Below are 15,037 nucleotides of genomic sequence, written 5' to 3'. Positions count from 1 at the left end.
ATTATTAACATATATTTTATTTTAAGCCAGAGTACGAACATTTTTTTGGACTCCACCAAAAACTAGTGTCAACTCCGACTCTACATCCCTGCCCATACCCACCTTTGCACAGTACTGTATATACAGTATAATACTTTAAATATGTTATGTAAGTACATGGTCTAATTGTCTGAAAAAGAATTGTTGGCAGTCAACTGGATCACGTTATTACCAGCGGTAAGGCTAGTATTTGACCCCTAGTTAACATGTTCTTTTGTCTTATGTCCTTCACATTTGTCTCTAGTTCTCCCAAGAAAAGCTGGCCCTTGATTAGGGAGAGCAGGAGCCTATGGGGATCAATGGCTACTCACACACACACACACACACACACACACTGGAAGCTGGGATTAATGGGGTAGCAAATGCTGCAGTGCAACATTAAGTTGGCAGCCATATCAATGTAATGGTTAGAGCCCACAGACATTTGTGAGCACTGAGCAGGAACATTAATTAAGAAGCAGCTGGGACCCCTTTAAAGGGATTGCAGGTCTGTTTTGGCGGACTGTACGGTGGAGCGAACTAAAGGCAACTGCAGCTTATATAAGGGAGGATAGCTGGTGAAAAGATGAGTTTATCTAAAGGCCCCCATGCACCTTAGCAAACTTTTCGACAAACCCACCACTTTCACCTTTGAACTGGTTTAGGAGCCTATTAAGAGATGAGACCAAAATTCGATTTACATTCACTTTTTCTTAATTTATCTCATATTTAAATCTGAATAATATATATATATATATATATATATATATATATATATATATCCTAAGAAAAATGATTGGAATGCGAATTGTATTAATAACATTATTAACCGATATATCTCCTCTAGGCTCGGAGATTTTCTTAAGTAGAATGCATCAGCAACTTCAGATGAAAACATGTGCACTTCTAAATTCAATAATCACAGATTTAAAAGCTGTTTGGGAAACAGAAAAGACATTAGGATTTGAGAGAGAAAAAAAAAAACAGCAGGGCCACAAAGCTCAGTGTGTTACCTAGAGAAAAAATCTTTTCAGTAGTTAGAAATCACAGTTCTCGAGCGCCTAATTCCTGACCCCACATAGAGTAACCTCCAAATAACTGTAATTATCTCCTGACATAAATGGCATATCGAAAGTATACTTACAATTGATTTCTGCCTAATTATTACTTGTTGTTGTTCAACATGGATTTGTAAGAGGAAAACAATAACTACCTGTGGACAGTGCAAAGATTAAGGAAGAGAAGCCACTGGGTGGGAAAATACATACAGTGATTATTGCAGACTTGAACTCACAAACGAAACACCATATTAGCATAAAACACCCTGTAGAAGGGAAATTTTGTGACGCTGAATGAAACCTCACAATGCGGCTCAGCTTTTACGACATATTTTATCCCGTTAAAACTCTGGTGTTTTTTTCCCCATAGGCTTTTCTACAGGAATTGAAAAACTCCATAAAAAATGCATGTTACAAATATGGTCCAATAAAAATGCTACCTAAAATATGTTTGAAAAGCACAGTGCTTTTTAAAATCTGGGGGAAGAAAACACAAAATTGTGTGTAAAGAAGTCCTAAAAAGTGTCTTTGAGCCAGACGTTTTTCAGTGAAAAAGGCACAAAATTTACCCAACCTGTGTAAATTCTATAAATTGTGGCAATTGTCTCTTAACTTCATAAAAAATGTATGTTACAAATATGACAAAAACGCCACCAAAAATACTTCCAAAAGGCGCTTTTATGGTGTTTCTTACAAGTGTTTAAACACTGAAAAAAGTGTGCCTGCAAGAAAACTAAAAATGTTTTTGTGCCAAAGGTTTTTTTTATTGAAAATGGCATGAAATTTACCAAAGTTGTGTGAAAGTCTCTAAACTGACACAAATAATTCCGGTAGTCATATGAAAAGTTGACAAAAACACTAGGGTCATTTATCAAGACCAGCACTTTCTACACTGGTCTTGATATCCACCTGCACCGCCAGAAGACATGTTTAAATTTTGAGGAAGCACACACCTCATCATAAATTAAAGGCTAGAATACCATTGGGGGCAATTTTTTTAATGATTGCATTCTACTCATTTTCGGCTAAAAATCATTCTTTCAATTTGTTATCAATAAAAAATTTCAGCTGTTTTTGTCATAAAGGGTTAACTACCTGTGAACATCTTACTTTCACTTTCACTTTGAGCCGTTATCTGCCGGCTATGTATACCCCTTCTCTTTGAACTACTAACGGCTGATAAACACTCTATTTAAAGGGAACCTGTCATGTGGATATTTGATTATAATCAAACTAATTATATACAATCATTAACTACTAAAAAGTGCCTTAGATGTATTCACTTACTGGTGTGACAGATGGTTACCTCATAATATACACACAAAGATGCCACATGCCGCATGCTAATGAGCTGATTTGAGTCCAGCGTGATGTCAGTGAGTCCAGCGTTTTTTAATTCAGAGATATAGCCACTCCAATATTCAGGACTCATCATTATGAGCTGGAGCTTTTCAATACAAGATGTTGGCAGATTGACTGGGTCAATTAAAGAAAGTGACCCAGCATTTTGCCAAGAGAATCAGTCACTTATTTATGTTGCCCTTAGTTAGGACACCATAAAACTGGTGACCGGTTCCCTTTAAGCCATATTCTTATCAGTAACATAGGAATTGAGCTATAATGAGTATTTATGACATCAGGAGAACAGAGATAAGGAGCCTGACGGGAAACAGTATAAACACAGAGCCCGGTACTAGAGAATCTCAAGTCTGTACAGAAAAAGGGGCTGAAACTTTTTTATAAAGACCAATTGGAAAAATGATTTTTAGCTCAAAAGGAGTACAACACAATAATAAAAAATAAAAATTGCCCAAAGGCATCCACAGCCTTTAAGCGCATCCACTGGCAGTCCATGCACCTAGAATGAAATCTATGCCAATTCGTAGCTGGTGTAGATTTCAGTCATCATTTGTGCCAGAAAACTGGCATAAATTATAATACAGTACAGGTCTCATGCGGATTCACAAAACATGGATACCATCCTTGTGTGTCCTGCATTTTCCCGTTCCGCCCTATGTTAAAAATAGTTATTCTTGTCCGCATAATGGACAAGAATAGGACATGGACAAGTTGTGTACAGTTGTGAGCATGGGACCTAAATCTGATAGCGCTGTGTTCATGAGACAACCCCTTTAAATTATTTTCACCACAAGTTCCTCTTAGATGATGGACTGAATCATGCAAATAATAAGAATAAACAATGATTACTGTATTATTTGCTTTATAAGACACACCAGGGTTTTTTCCTCAGACCCCCAAATTAGACCCCCAATCTTCATTAGTCCTTAGATCAGACCCCCCATAAAAGACTTCACATCAGACCCCCATTATCAGACCTCAGATCAGACTCCCATATCAGACCTCAGATGAGACTTCCATATCAGACCTCAGATCAAACCTCAATATCCGGCCCCCATATGAGACCCCAATATCAGACCCCAATATGAGACCACAGATCATATCCCCATATCTTACCCCAATATCAGACCCGATCAGATAAAAAATAACTAAACAGACTTACCTCTCTGAGCGGTACACTGTATCTTCTTGTGTCCATCCATGAGAAGGGAGCTCCCAGCCTTACTGGTGTTCTGTGCAGAAGGCGGGCAGAGCAGGAAGTCTGTTAGGTGCAGCTTCAGCCTATAGCAGGATGTGATGTCTTCCTCTGCAGCCCAGTCACATGCAGCCATTTTGATATCTTGCATTTGAAGGACCAGAGTGAAAGACTTAAAGAGGACCTGTCTCCTCTCCTGATATGTCTGTTTTACTAACTACTTGAATTTCCCCATGTAATAACAATTCTGGAGCATCTATTCTTATGACTCTATGATGTGCCATTCCTTTATTATTTCTTTTAGAAGTTCCTGCACAGTCTGACACTAAACAATCAGTGCTGCCGACTGTGCAGGAACACACCCTCAACTGGTAACACCCATGTGATTCTTCATTCCAAACAGTTAGCAATTCATTCATAACTTTTGGCAGGAATAATATAGGAATGACAGATCATAGAGTCATAATAATAGATTCTTCAGAATTGTTATTACAGGTGACAGGAGAGGTGACAGGTCTTCTTTACATGCCCTGGTATGTTGCAGGACCCCTCCCTTTAGGCGGCAGCGGAGCACTACTTGATGTGGTGTTAACCTAGGACTATATCTCGCTGCTGCCATCTAACAGTAGTCCAGTAAACACCCGATCCAGCAGTGCACCACAACAGTTCTCGTTCTTCCACTATTGCCACCATTTTGACCATTTACATATTTCTGATAAGAACCCAAAGTACCCACGTGAAAGAAAGAGGTGAAGACCAAAAAGAGCAGAGGTGGGAATGCTGAGTCCGTAATGATAGCTGGTAACAGCATATTATCCTTGTATTACACTTGCTAAATGGCATCAGGGGTTACCAGGCGAGCAAATAACAAGATTTAAAGTGTTAAAGTCCATGGTGGAGATTTTTTGTAGACCAGCGTTTTACACCAGTCGATAATGTCCCCTGTGCTGCCGGAAGATGCGACTAGTTTATTACCTTCTCTCATCATAAATTAGGTGCATCTCCGGCAGTCCACACGTCTAAACACAAATCTAGCAGCTTGGAGATTTACGCCAGAAAACTAGAATAAATGAAAATAAATGTGGTGGACCTGCTGGCCACACCTCCTCACCACCCTCATCACGTCGCCTTTTTGGGAAGCTGGCAAGGGAGGTGTAGAAACGCTACTTGTGACAAAAATTTGTCGCAAGTGGGTGGCATTAAAAGGTCACAAACTCAGGGCTTGCAACTTTTTTTAATCAAGAAAAGTGGCACAGGGAATAATAAATTCTCCCCTATAAGTTGACTTCAATTTTGTGCCAACAGAAAAATAAAACAAAAAAATGTAATCACCTATTCTTTACAAATTGAAATAAAATAGAAAATAGTATGTAGCACTACTAACTTGTTTATGTAATGAAATAAAACTTTTTTTGTACTTTTCTATACTATTTTTGCTTGGGTTGAATTTGATGAGTTCTCCCGTGGTTCTCCTGATGGGGGTTACCGCTTCAGAATGGCACTGGTAAGCAGAGACTGAGGCTAATGTTTAGGATGGAAGTGGTATCTGATACTCATAGTGACATCTGTGACTACCACCAGGATTTTGTTGGTAGCTACTGGTGCAATCCTAGTGAATAAAAGATATCAGTGCTAAATATAGCACTTCAGCCATGATATCACATTTAAAGCGACTTTAAGTGTCCTGCTGGCTATGGACACCTTTAGGGACATATTTTGGTTTTACTGAAATGCGTGTATTTGTGGCAAAAAAAACACTTTTGTGATTTGGTTTCATTAAAAATGTTCATCCATTTGTATTCTGCAGCTTCTACTTATCACAGTACCTAGCAAGCTGTAGAATGCTATTCAGCAACAAATCCAGCAAACAGCTTGTCTGGCAGCTCAGTCTCCAGCCGCCCTTGTGTTCTGAGTGACCATTTAACCTGAATTATGATCAAATCCAAGTTGATCAACTTGACTGTAAATAGTACTGTGAATGTCATTCTGCAGCTTGCTATGTACTGTAATTCATAGAAGCCAGATGAAAATGTTCAATAAAACTCAATTCCAAAAATTATTTTAGCCAAAAAATACACATTTTTAACAGACTTTGACCCAAAAAGTATTAGAATTTTTTTTTTACTTCTCTGCCTATAACCAACTTATCATAAGAGTTAACCTATCCTAAGGATAAGACGTCAATATCTGATACGCGGGGACCCAACTCCCTGCAACCCTGTCGATCAACTATCTGAAGAGGCTGCAGCACTGCAGTCTCCTCACAGCTTACCATGCACAGTGCCGTACATAGTGGCTGCGCTTGGTATTGCACCCCAGGCCCATTCACTTTTAAAGGGGCTTTCCGAGATTAATTTTTTTCCCCTCTGGATAGGTCATCAGCATCTGATCGGTGGGGGTCAGACACCTGGGACACCCGCCCAACAGATTTTGATCACCGTTGCCTTCTCTCTGCTTTTCTTTAGCCATTGATGACATGTTCATCAATCACGTGGCCTAAAAGCAGCTCAGCCCCATTTAAGTGAATGGGGCTGAGCTGCAATACCAAGCACAGCCCCTATACAACATATGGCACTGTGCTTGGTAAGCTGCGAGAAGGCAGCGGCACTCAGAGGAGCGCCGCTGCCTTCTCAAAACTGTTGATCGGCAGGGGTCCCGGGTTCAGACTCCCACCAATCACATACATCAGTAAAAAAAAATCTTGGAAAACTCTTTTAAGTATAATGATATACTCCAGGATACTTCTCCTTACAACATTCTACTAGATCCTTGCAGGTAAAATCCTTAAAAATAGCAATTCAGTTATCCTATGGATGTTTCCATACCTCCACGTGATGACATTTCTATATGCTGCATGCCACCGTATGATATATTTTTGTTACGGGTTTGTTTGTAAAACTAGCGGTAACTACAGCCTACACTTTCATCCTCACCGCCAGCAGCACTTTGTGTGTCCCCTTTTGTTTCATGAAAAATAATGAATTTTGATCAAATGACCACATTATTACACTTACTACACCCCAATCCAATCAATGAGTTGATAATATATGTATGCCTAATGAGAAATATTTGTATCGTGAGATAGCAGGAGAATCCATCCTTTGCGGTCAGAATGACTACTATACTGTTGTGCGATTGTTTTATCCTTTTTAGATGCACTGTGAAACAAAGAGCCCGAAATGGGCTTTAACACAGGAGGTTCTCTGTAGCTAGTTTGCAGCTGTTGGCCTATTGTGCTTCATGGTTTAAGGAACAACTGAGTGAGAAAGGGTTGTGCTCAAGAGTTTCCATAATTGGCACCCCACATTGTAAATACAAATTATGCGCCTAACCCCCTTCCTCGGTGAATGGCACATTACCAATGTGATTTTTTACCCGTCATTAACGAAAGCATAACTTCTTCCTCATGCCAGTAGATTGTAATATATATATATATTATTTTTAATTTCGCTATTAGATAAACTAGTGTTAGTATATCAGAAACATTATGGGGGGATTTCTCCCTCCCTTTTTTACCAGTAAACCTGGAAATCCAGCTCTGCCTCCTAATTTGTCCCATCTTAGGCCTCATGCACACAAACTTTTTTTCTTTCCATTTTCATTCAGTTTTTTTTTTTTGTGTGGACCATATACGGAACCATTCATTTTAATGGGTCCTCAAAAAAAAACGGAAGTGTACATTCCGTTTTCGTATGTCCGTATTTCTGTTCCGCAAAAAAATAGAACATGTCCTATTATTGTCCGCATTACGGACAAGGAAAGGACTGTTCTATTAGGGGCCAGCTGTACCGTTCCGCAAAATACGTAATGCACACGGACGTCATCCTTTTTTTTTTTGCGGATGTTTTTTGCGGACCGCAAAATACATACGGTCGTGTGCATGAGTCCTTACTCCAACACATTTTGCACAGAAACGCCAGTCTTAGTAAATTCCGCCCTACATCATTATAGTTTTGGTCTCCGCAATAGAGAGACCTAGTGGCAGGCAGCCAGACTGAAAGGGTTGTCTGGTTTCAGGAACGAATTGGACAATACTTTGGATATACCTGCAATAAAGAATAGATGATCATTGACTTAGGCTACTTTCACACCAGCGTTTTTGCTGGATCCGTCACGGATCAGCAAAAACGCTTCCGTCATAATAATACAACCGCATGCATCCGTTATGAATGGATCAAGTATTATCTCTAAAATGGCCAATACGAATCCGTCTCTAAAACCATTGTAAGTCAATGGTGGGCGGATCAGTTTTCTATTGTGTCAGAGAAAACGGACCTGTCTCCATTGACTTACATTGTGTGTCAGGACGGATCCATCTTGCTCCGCACCACATCGCTGATAGAGAAACGCTGCTTTCAGCATTATTCTATCCACAATGGGGACACAACCGAACGGAACAAAATGCACTTTGGCGCACTCCGTTTCGTTCAGTTTTCTCCCCATTGATAATGAATGGGGACAAAACTGAAGTGTTTTTCTCCGGTATTGAGATCCTATTACGGATCTCAATAGCTGAAAGGGAAAGCGCAGATGCGAAAATAGCCTTTGCAGATTGGATGCAACACAGACGTCACACAGATGTAATCCATATTTTTTTTACAGATCAGTATTTTGCGGACCTCAAAATACATACGGTCGTGCGCATGAGCCCTAAAGAGAAGTAGGAGAAGTGGTGTGCGCCGTTTGGTGGTGTGCACATTTTCGGATCTGCAATACACGGGGCGCCGTTCGGTGGGCATTCCGCATCACGGATGCAGACCCATTCACTTCAATGGGTCCGCAAATCCGGAGATGCGGAATGGTGCGGAACGGAAACCCACGGAAGCACTACGGAGTGCTTCCGTGGGGTTTCGTCCCGTACTTCCATTCCGCGAAAAGATAGAACATGTCCTATCTTTTTGCGGAACGGGCGGATGGCGGACCTATTAAAGTGAATGGGTCCGCGATCTGCTGCGGCTGCCCCACAGTCAGTGTTCGTGCATTGCATCCCACAATTTGCGGGTTGCAGCACGGCCACGGGGCGCACACGTTTGTGTGCAGGATGCCTAAGATTGTACCTACAGATTAACAGAACTGTAAATTCTACCTATGGTGCTAGACAGAACAGAATATTGGGGGAGATTTATCATTTCCCTGTGTCGCTTTTTTGGTGTAAAAAAGTTTCAAACCTTGTGTTTGAGACTTTTTGAATGCTACTTGCAGCAAATTTTGTTGCAAGTGGAGTGTCTGAGCTGCCCTCGCCACTTTCTGAAAAAAGGCGGAGTAGTAAGGGCGGACCAGCGGGTTCGCAACATTTATCTTTATTTGCGCCTGTTTTCAGGTGCAAATGGTGACAGAAATCTATGGCAGCTCGGAGATAGATTTCATTCTAGTGCAAGGACTGCCAAAGGATTCGCCCAATATATGACAAGGCTTGCACCTTACATTAGGCACATCCTCCGGCAGTGCAGGAGATTTCAAAGACCGGCGTAAAAGGGCTGTCTTTGATAAATCTCCCCCATTGAATTTCTAAAACAGGTGTACTAGCTCCAATGATAGAGCTGAAACGCCCTCAGCAGTGACTGAAATGCGTTAGCCTGTTCCAATGTTTTCCGACAGCCTGTCAATGTTACTACTAATTTCCAGTGAGAAATTTTAGAAGGTCCCTGGCTTGGAAAGAGAAGGAGAAAGCTGGAGGACTTGGCTGGCAGAGTTTATGTAGCACTGATGTTGGGCAGATGGTGCCTGGTGGAAATGGGTGATTAGAACTGGCATGGATACTGAAGCACTAGTGGTGTGCAGCTGGGCCTGGGTGTAGACGCTCTGGCTGATGGAAGGCGGCACTGCCTTGGTTTGATGTAAAAAAAATATGACAAAATGTCAAAGAAGACCAGACCAATTCACAATTCTGTAGACGCTAAGAAGCTATTTCACCCAATTCACACGTGAAGTCGTAGGCTTGTGTACACTGCTGTTCTCCTTCATATAAACAGATACTATTCATTTCTAAGGGTGTCAAACTGATGCAAAAATGTATAAGTCTGCGTAAATCCTCACCTTTTCTGTCTTTTTATGAAGTTTTTTTTTTCTTTTTAACTCATTAAAGTCAATGGGTGACAGATGCACCCACTATCTGCCTTTTTACAAGATGGATGTCTGCGCTTAGAGCTCTTTCACACGAGTGGATCCCATGCGTGAAATCCACTGCGTAAAAGAGAGCCAAGCCCCGTTCCGGACAGCAGAGACGCGGAGCAGTAACATGACTGATAATGCTCCGGGCCTCTGTGATCTTTTTACTACTACTGTGATTTTGTAGTAAAAAGGTCACAGAGGCCCGGAGCATTATCAGTCATGTTACTGCTCCGCGTCTCTGCTGTTCGGAACGGGGCTTGGCTCTCTTTCACGCATGGGATCCGCTCCTGTGAAAGAGCCCTTAGGGAAGGAAACAGATTGTGTTGGATTTTTGTTGACTTCTTCCTCCCATCTTCATAGAAATTAGTAAGCCAAGTTAAAGGGGTAGACCACTGAGGACAGTGATTGGCTGCAGCAGCCACAGGCCATACATGGCTCCAGCGGCAGGAGGACTGGACCAGCAGAACAGAGGATGGTGCTGAAGAAAGATGGAAGCATAACATGCGTTTTTGCTGTGTTTTCAATATGGTCGAGATTTTTACAGGTAAATATGTCCTTTCCCTCTAAAAGCCACAACTGCAAACCACGGCAAGACAGCATGTCAACGATCTAATGTAGTTTTGATGTAGTTTTAAAGATAACCTGTCACCATGAAAATGCAATGTAAGCTATTGGCAGCATGTGATAGAGCAGGAGGAGCTGAGCAGATATATAGTTTCGTGCAAAAAGATTCAGTACAACTTGCCATTTATAAAATTAAATCTTGACTCATTCTGGACTTTGAAGTCCAGGAGTCGGTCCTATCAGTGATTGACAGGCTTTCCTCTATGGCTGTGTATACAGAGATCGCTGTCAATCACTGATCGGACCGAATCCTGGACTTCAAAGCCCAGAATGTGCAGAGTTTTAAATGTATAAATGGCAAGTTGTACTGAATCTTTTTGCACGAAACTATATATCTGCTCAGCTCCTCCTGCTCTATCACATGCTGCCAATAGCTTACATTGCATTTTCATGGTGACAGGTTCCCTATAACTGCACCTCAACCACTTTGTGTGAATTTACCGGCAGGGTTCACATGTTGCAGACACAGCATAAGGCCTCTTGCACACGAACAGGTGCGCTCCGTGGCCGTATTGCGGACTGCATTTGCGGATCCGCAATACACGGGCACCATTCGCTGTGCATTCCGCATCACGGATACGGACACATTCACTTCAATGGGTCCGAAAATCCGGAAATGCGGAATGGTACGGCACGGAAGCACGGAACTGAACCCTACAGAAGCACTACGGAGTGATTCCGTGGGGTTTTGTCCCGTACTTCCGTTCCGCGAAAAGATAGAACATGATCTATCTTTTTGCGGAACGGCCGGATCGCGGACCCATTAAAGTGAATGGGTCTGCGATCCTCTGCGGCTGCCCCACGGTGGGTGTTCGTGCGTTCGTGTGCAGGAGACCTAAACTGCATGTTGGCACAGTTGCACTTGCATGGCTGGACACCACAGCCAGAGTGTGTGCACAATGTGTGAATCCTGCCAGCAGTTTATTGCACTGCCAAATTGAAAACCGTGTCAATCCCAACCCCAAGGCTAGGGTCACACGTACGCTTTTTTTTTTTCAAAACCTTTAAACACAATTTTCAAGAGATTAGCAAGCGATTTTCATTTTACTCCAGGGAGAAACAGGTAAAACTCAGCATGCAGCCAATAGAAAAAATGTTAGCACATTTTTGACTGGAGGAAATTTGTGCAGATTACAAGCTACTCAATTCATTCCTATAGACTGCGATATCACAGAGAGTTTTTGTAGTGAAGACTGGCTTAGTTGCCCATAGCAACCAATCAGATTCCACCTTTCATTTTCAAAAGAAGCTCTGAAGAATGAAAGGTGGACTCTGACTGGTTGCTCTGGGCAACTAAGGCCTAGGTCACACCTCAGTTATTTGGTCAGTTTTTTCCATCAATTATTTTGAGCCCAAACCAGGTGCGGGTCAAAAACACAGGACAGGAGGACATTTTTCCAATATACCTTATTTCTGAGTAGGCTCCACTATTAGTTTGGCCTCACAATAACTGATGGAAATAACTGACCAAATAACTGAAGTGTGAACTAGGCCGAAGCCAGCTTTCCTTTACACCAGTTTTGATAAATTTATCCCTACGTGTAGTGTAGGAACGAGATGACTCCTCAAGGTATGAATACACGGAGTGGTCGTGATCTGGTCGGGTCGCAGCCAGCTCTGGTCAAGAACCGCACGGCCAATTAGGCCACAACTGCCTGATATTTAACTAACGAAAACTGCACTGTATAGGGGGTCTAAATTCTTAATGGTTGCGTGGCACCTTCAATACCGCTTGCAGCTGTATTTGTCTGGCTGAATCTCGGCACTAATGCCGGAAATAGGCTGGATCCCTGTCGGGTACCATTATAGTCAATGAGGCGTGGCTGTCCTCCGACTATGCCGGATGCAATAAACTCCGGCAGTCTGTCCCTCTACCGGAACAGATTAGTGCTAGTGAGAAACTAGCCTTAGGCCTCTTTCACGTGACCGTTTTTTTTTTCGTTTACGGACAGTTTTTTTGCATTCCGTATACAGTCCGTATACGGAACCATTCATTTTAAAGGTTCCGCAAAAAAAAAAACGGAATATAGATCCGTATGCATTGCGTTTCCGTATTTCCGTATTTCCGTTCCGTTGAAAGATAGAACATGTCGTATTATTGCCCGCAAATCACGTTCCGTGGCTTCATTCAAGTCAATGGGTCAGCAAAAAAAACGGAACACATACGGAATGTACTTCGTATGTCTTCTGTATCCATTCCCTTTTTGCAGAACCATCTACTGAAAATGTTATGCCGAGAACAATTTTTTCTATGTAATTACCGTTTACTGTATATGCTATACGGAAAAACTGAACAGAAATGGAAACACAACGGAAACAAAAAAACGGACCGCAAAACACTTAAAAAGCCATACGGTCGTGTGAATGAGGCCTTAGTATAAGGGCTCATGCACAGAAATGTATTTTGTTTCCATGATCCATTTACTCAATGGATCAGCTGCAGCTAGAACGGCTCCTTGCTCAGAAAGGAAGAACACGTACAGGAAAAGACTGCCCAAAGGAGGATAACTGCTCGGCATTTTAGAACATCAGGCATGTCATATAAGGTATTTAGAAATCAGCGTGGTATTTTAGGTGAAATTAAAACTCTAGGAGATGCTTATAAAAACTGTGTAAAAATAAATAAAAAAATGTTGTTGCTCATAGTAACCAATCAGTACAGCTTTCATTTATTATTGTGATAGTGAAAGATGAAAGATGTGCTGTGATTGGCTGCATTTTACATAAACCTCCCTGATGTCTGTGAAGACTAACTTCTGGGTTGTTACCTTTTTCAGAAGCTGTTTCCTCTGTTGTCTGCAGAACATCATCCGGATGAGGTTTACACAAACCATGGAAGGGCCCCAGATCAAAAGAATCTTGCAGCAGCTGGACATTGACCTCAGAGCATACACTCATAAAACCCACAGCGCAGCCTCGGTCCTATACAGAGAGACAACATGGAAAACAGTCTTCAGGAACATCATTAGGGTGAGGGGTTTCCGTAGCTGAAGGGTTTATAGGGGTCTTCCAGGATTTACATATCAATAATCTATCCTTAGGATAGATCATTAATGTCAGCACGGAAGGGGTCCAACTCCTGGCACCCAGGCCGATCAGCTTGAGCTAGGGCAAAAAAACTACACAGCTCTGTTTACTATGTACTGGCCGTGCCTGGTTACTGCATCACTGCTACAGCTCTGTCTACTGTGTACTGGCCGTGCCTGGTTACTGCATACCTGCTACAGCTCTGTCTACTGTGTAGTGACCGTGCCTGGTTACTGCATCACTGCTACAGCTCTGTCTACTATGTAATGTCCGTGCCTGGTTACTGCATCACTGCCACAGCTCTGTCTACTATGTAGTGACCGTGCCTGGTTACTGCATCACTGCTACAGCTCTGTCTACTATGTACTGGCCGTGCCTGGTTACTACAGTACTGCTACAGCTCTGTCTACTATGTACTGGCCGTGCCTGGTTACTGCATCCCTGCTACAGCTCTGTCTACTATGTAGTGGCCGTGCCTGGTTACTGCATCACTGCTACAGCTCTGTTTACTATGTACTGGCCGTGCCTGGTTACTGCATCACTGCTACAGCTCTGTTTACTATGTAGTCACCGTGCCTGGTTACTGCATCACTGCTACAGCTCTGTCTACTATGTAATGTCCGTGCCTAGTTACTGCATCACTGCAACAGCTCTGTCTACTATGTAGTGACCGTGCCTGGTTACTGCATCACTGCAACAGCTCTGTCTACTATGTACTGGCCGTGCCTGGTTACTGCATACCTGCTACAGCTCTGTCTACTGTGTAGTTACCGTGCCTGGTTACTGCATCACTGCTACAGCTCTGTCTACTATGTAATGTCCGTGCCTGGTTACTGCATCACTGCCACAGCTCTGTCTACTATGTAGTGACCGTGCCTGGTTACTGCATCACTGCTACAGCTCTGTCTACTATGTACTGGCCGTGCCTGGTTACTGCATCCCTGCTACAGCTCTGTCTACTATGTAGTGTCCGTGCCTGGTTACTGCATCACTGCTACAGCTTTGTCTACTATGTACTGACCGTGCCTGGTTACTGCATCACTGCTACAGCTCTGTCTACTATGTAATGTCCGTGCCTGGTTACTGCATCACTGCAACAGCTCTGTCTACTATGTAGTGACCGTGCCTGGTTACTGCATCACTGCAACAGCTCTGTCTACTATGTACTGGCCGTGCCTGGTTACTGCATCCCTGCTACAGCTCTGTCTACTATGTACTGGCCGTGCCTGGTTACTGCAGTACTGCTATAGCTCTGTCTACTATGTACTGGCCGTGCCTGGTTACTGCATCCCTGCTACAGCTCTGTCTACTATGTAGTGGCCGTGCCTGGTTACTGCATCACTGCTACATCACTGTATACTATGTAATGTCCGTGCCTGGTTACTGCATCACTGCAACAGCTCTGTCTACTATGTAGTGGCCGTGTCTGGTTACTGCATCACTGCTCCATCTGTCCACTATGTAGTGACCGTGCCTGGTTACTGCATCACTGCTACAGCTCTGTATACTATGTAATGTCCGTGCCTGGTTACTGCATCACAGCTACAGCTCTGTCTACTATGTAGTGTCCGTGCCTGGTTACTGCATCCCTGCTACAGCTCTGTATACTATGTAATGTCCGTGCCTGGTTACTGCATCACTGCAA

The 15,037-nt window shown here is 42.6% G+C and overlaps 1 protein-coding gene across 1 annotated transcript in view; it reads right to left on the bottom strand.

Moving 5' to 3' along the window:
- CFAP61 (cilia and flagella associated protein 61) overlaps positions 1–15,037 on the bottom strand; it is a 291,524-nt gene that overhangs the window by 239,859 nt on the left and 36,628 nt on the right. Inside the window, exon 8 of the mRNA XM_044291895.1 lies at positions 13,134–13,287. Within this exon, the coding sequence (XP_044147830.1) occupies positions 13,134–13,287 (154 nt within the window). The remainder of the gene's footprint in view (positions 1–13,133; positions 13,288–15,037) is intronic.

Source organism: Bufo gargarizans, chromosome 4 (assembly GCF_014858855.1).
Source record: "Bufo gargarizans isolate SCDJY-AF-19 chromosome 4, ASM1485885v1, whole genome shotgun sequence".
NCBI classification, from domain to species: Eukaryota; Metazoa; Chordata; class Amphibia; order Anura; family Bufonidae; genus Bufo; species Bufo gargarizans.
This window is presented reverse-complemented; position numbering and strand designations above follow the sequence as displayed.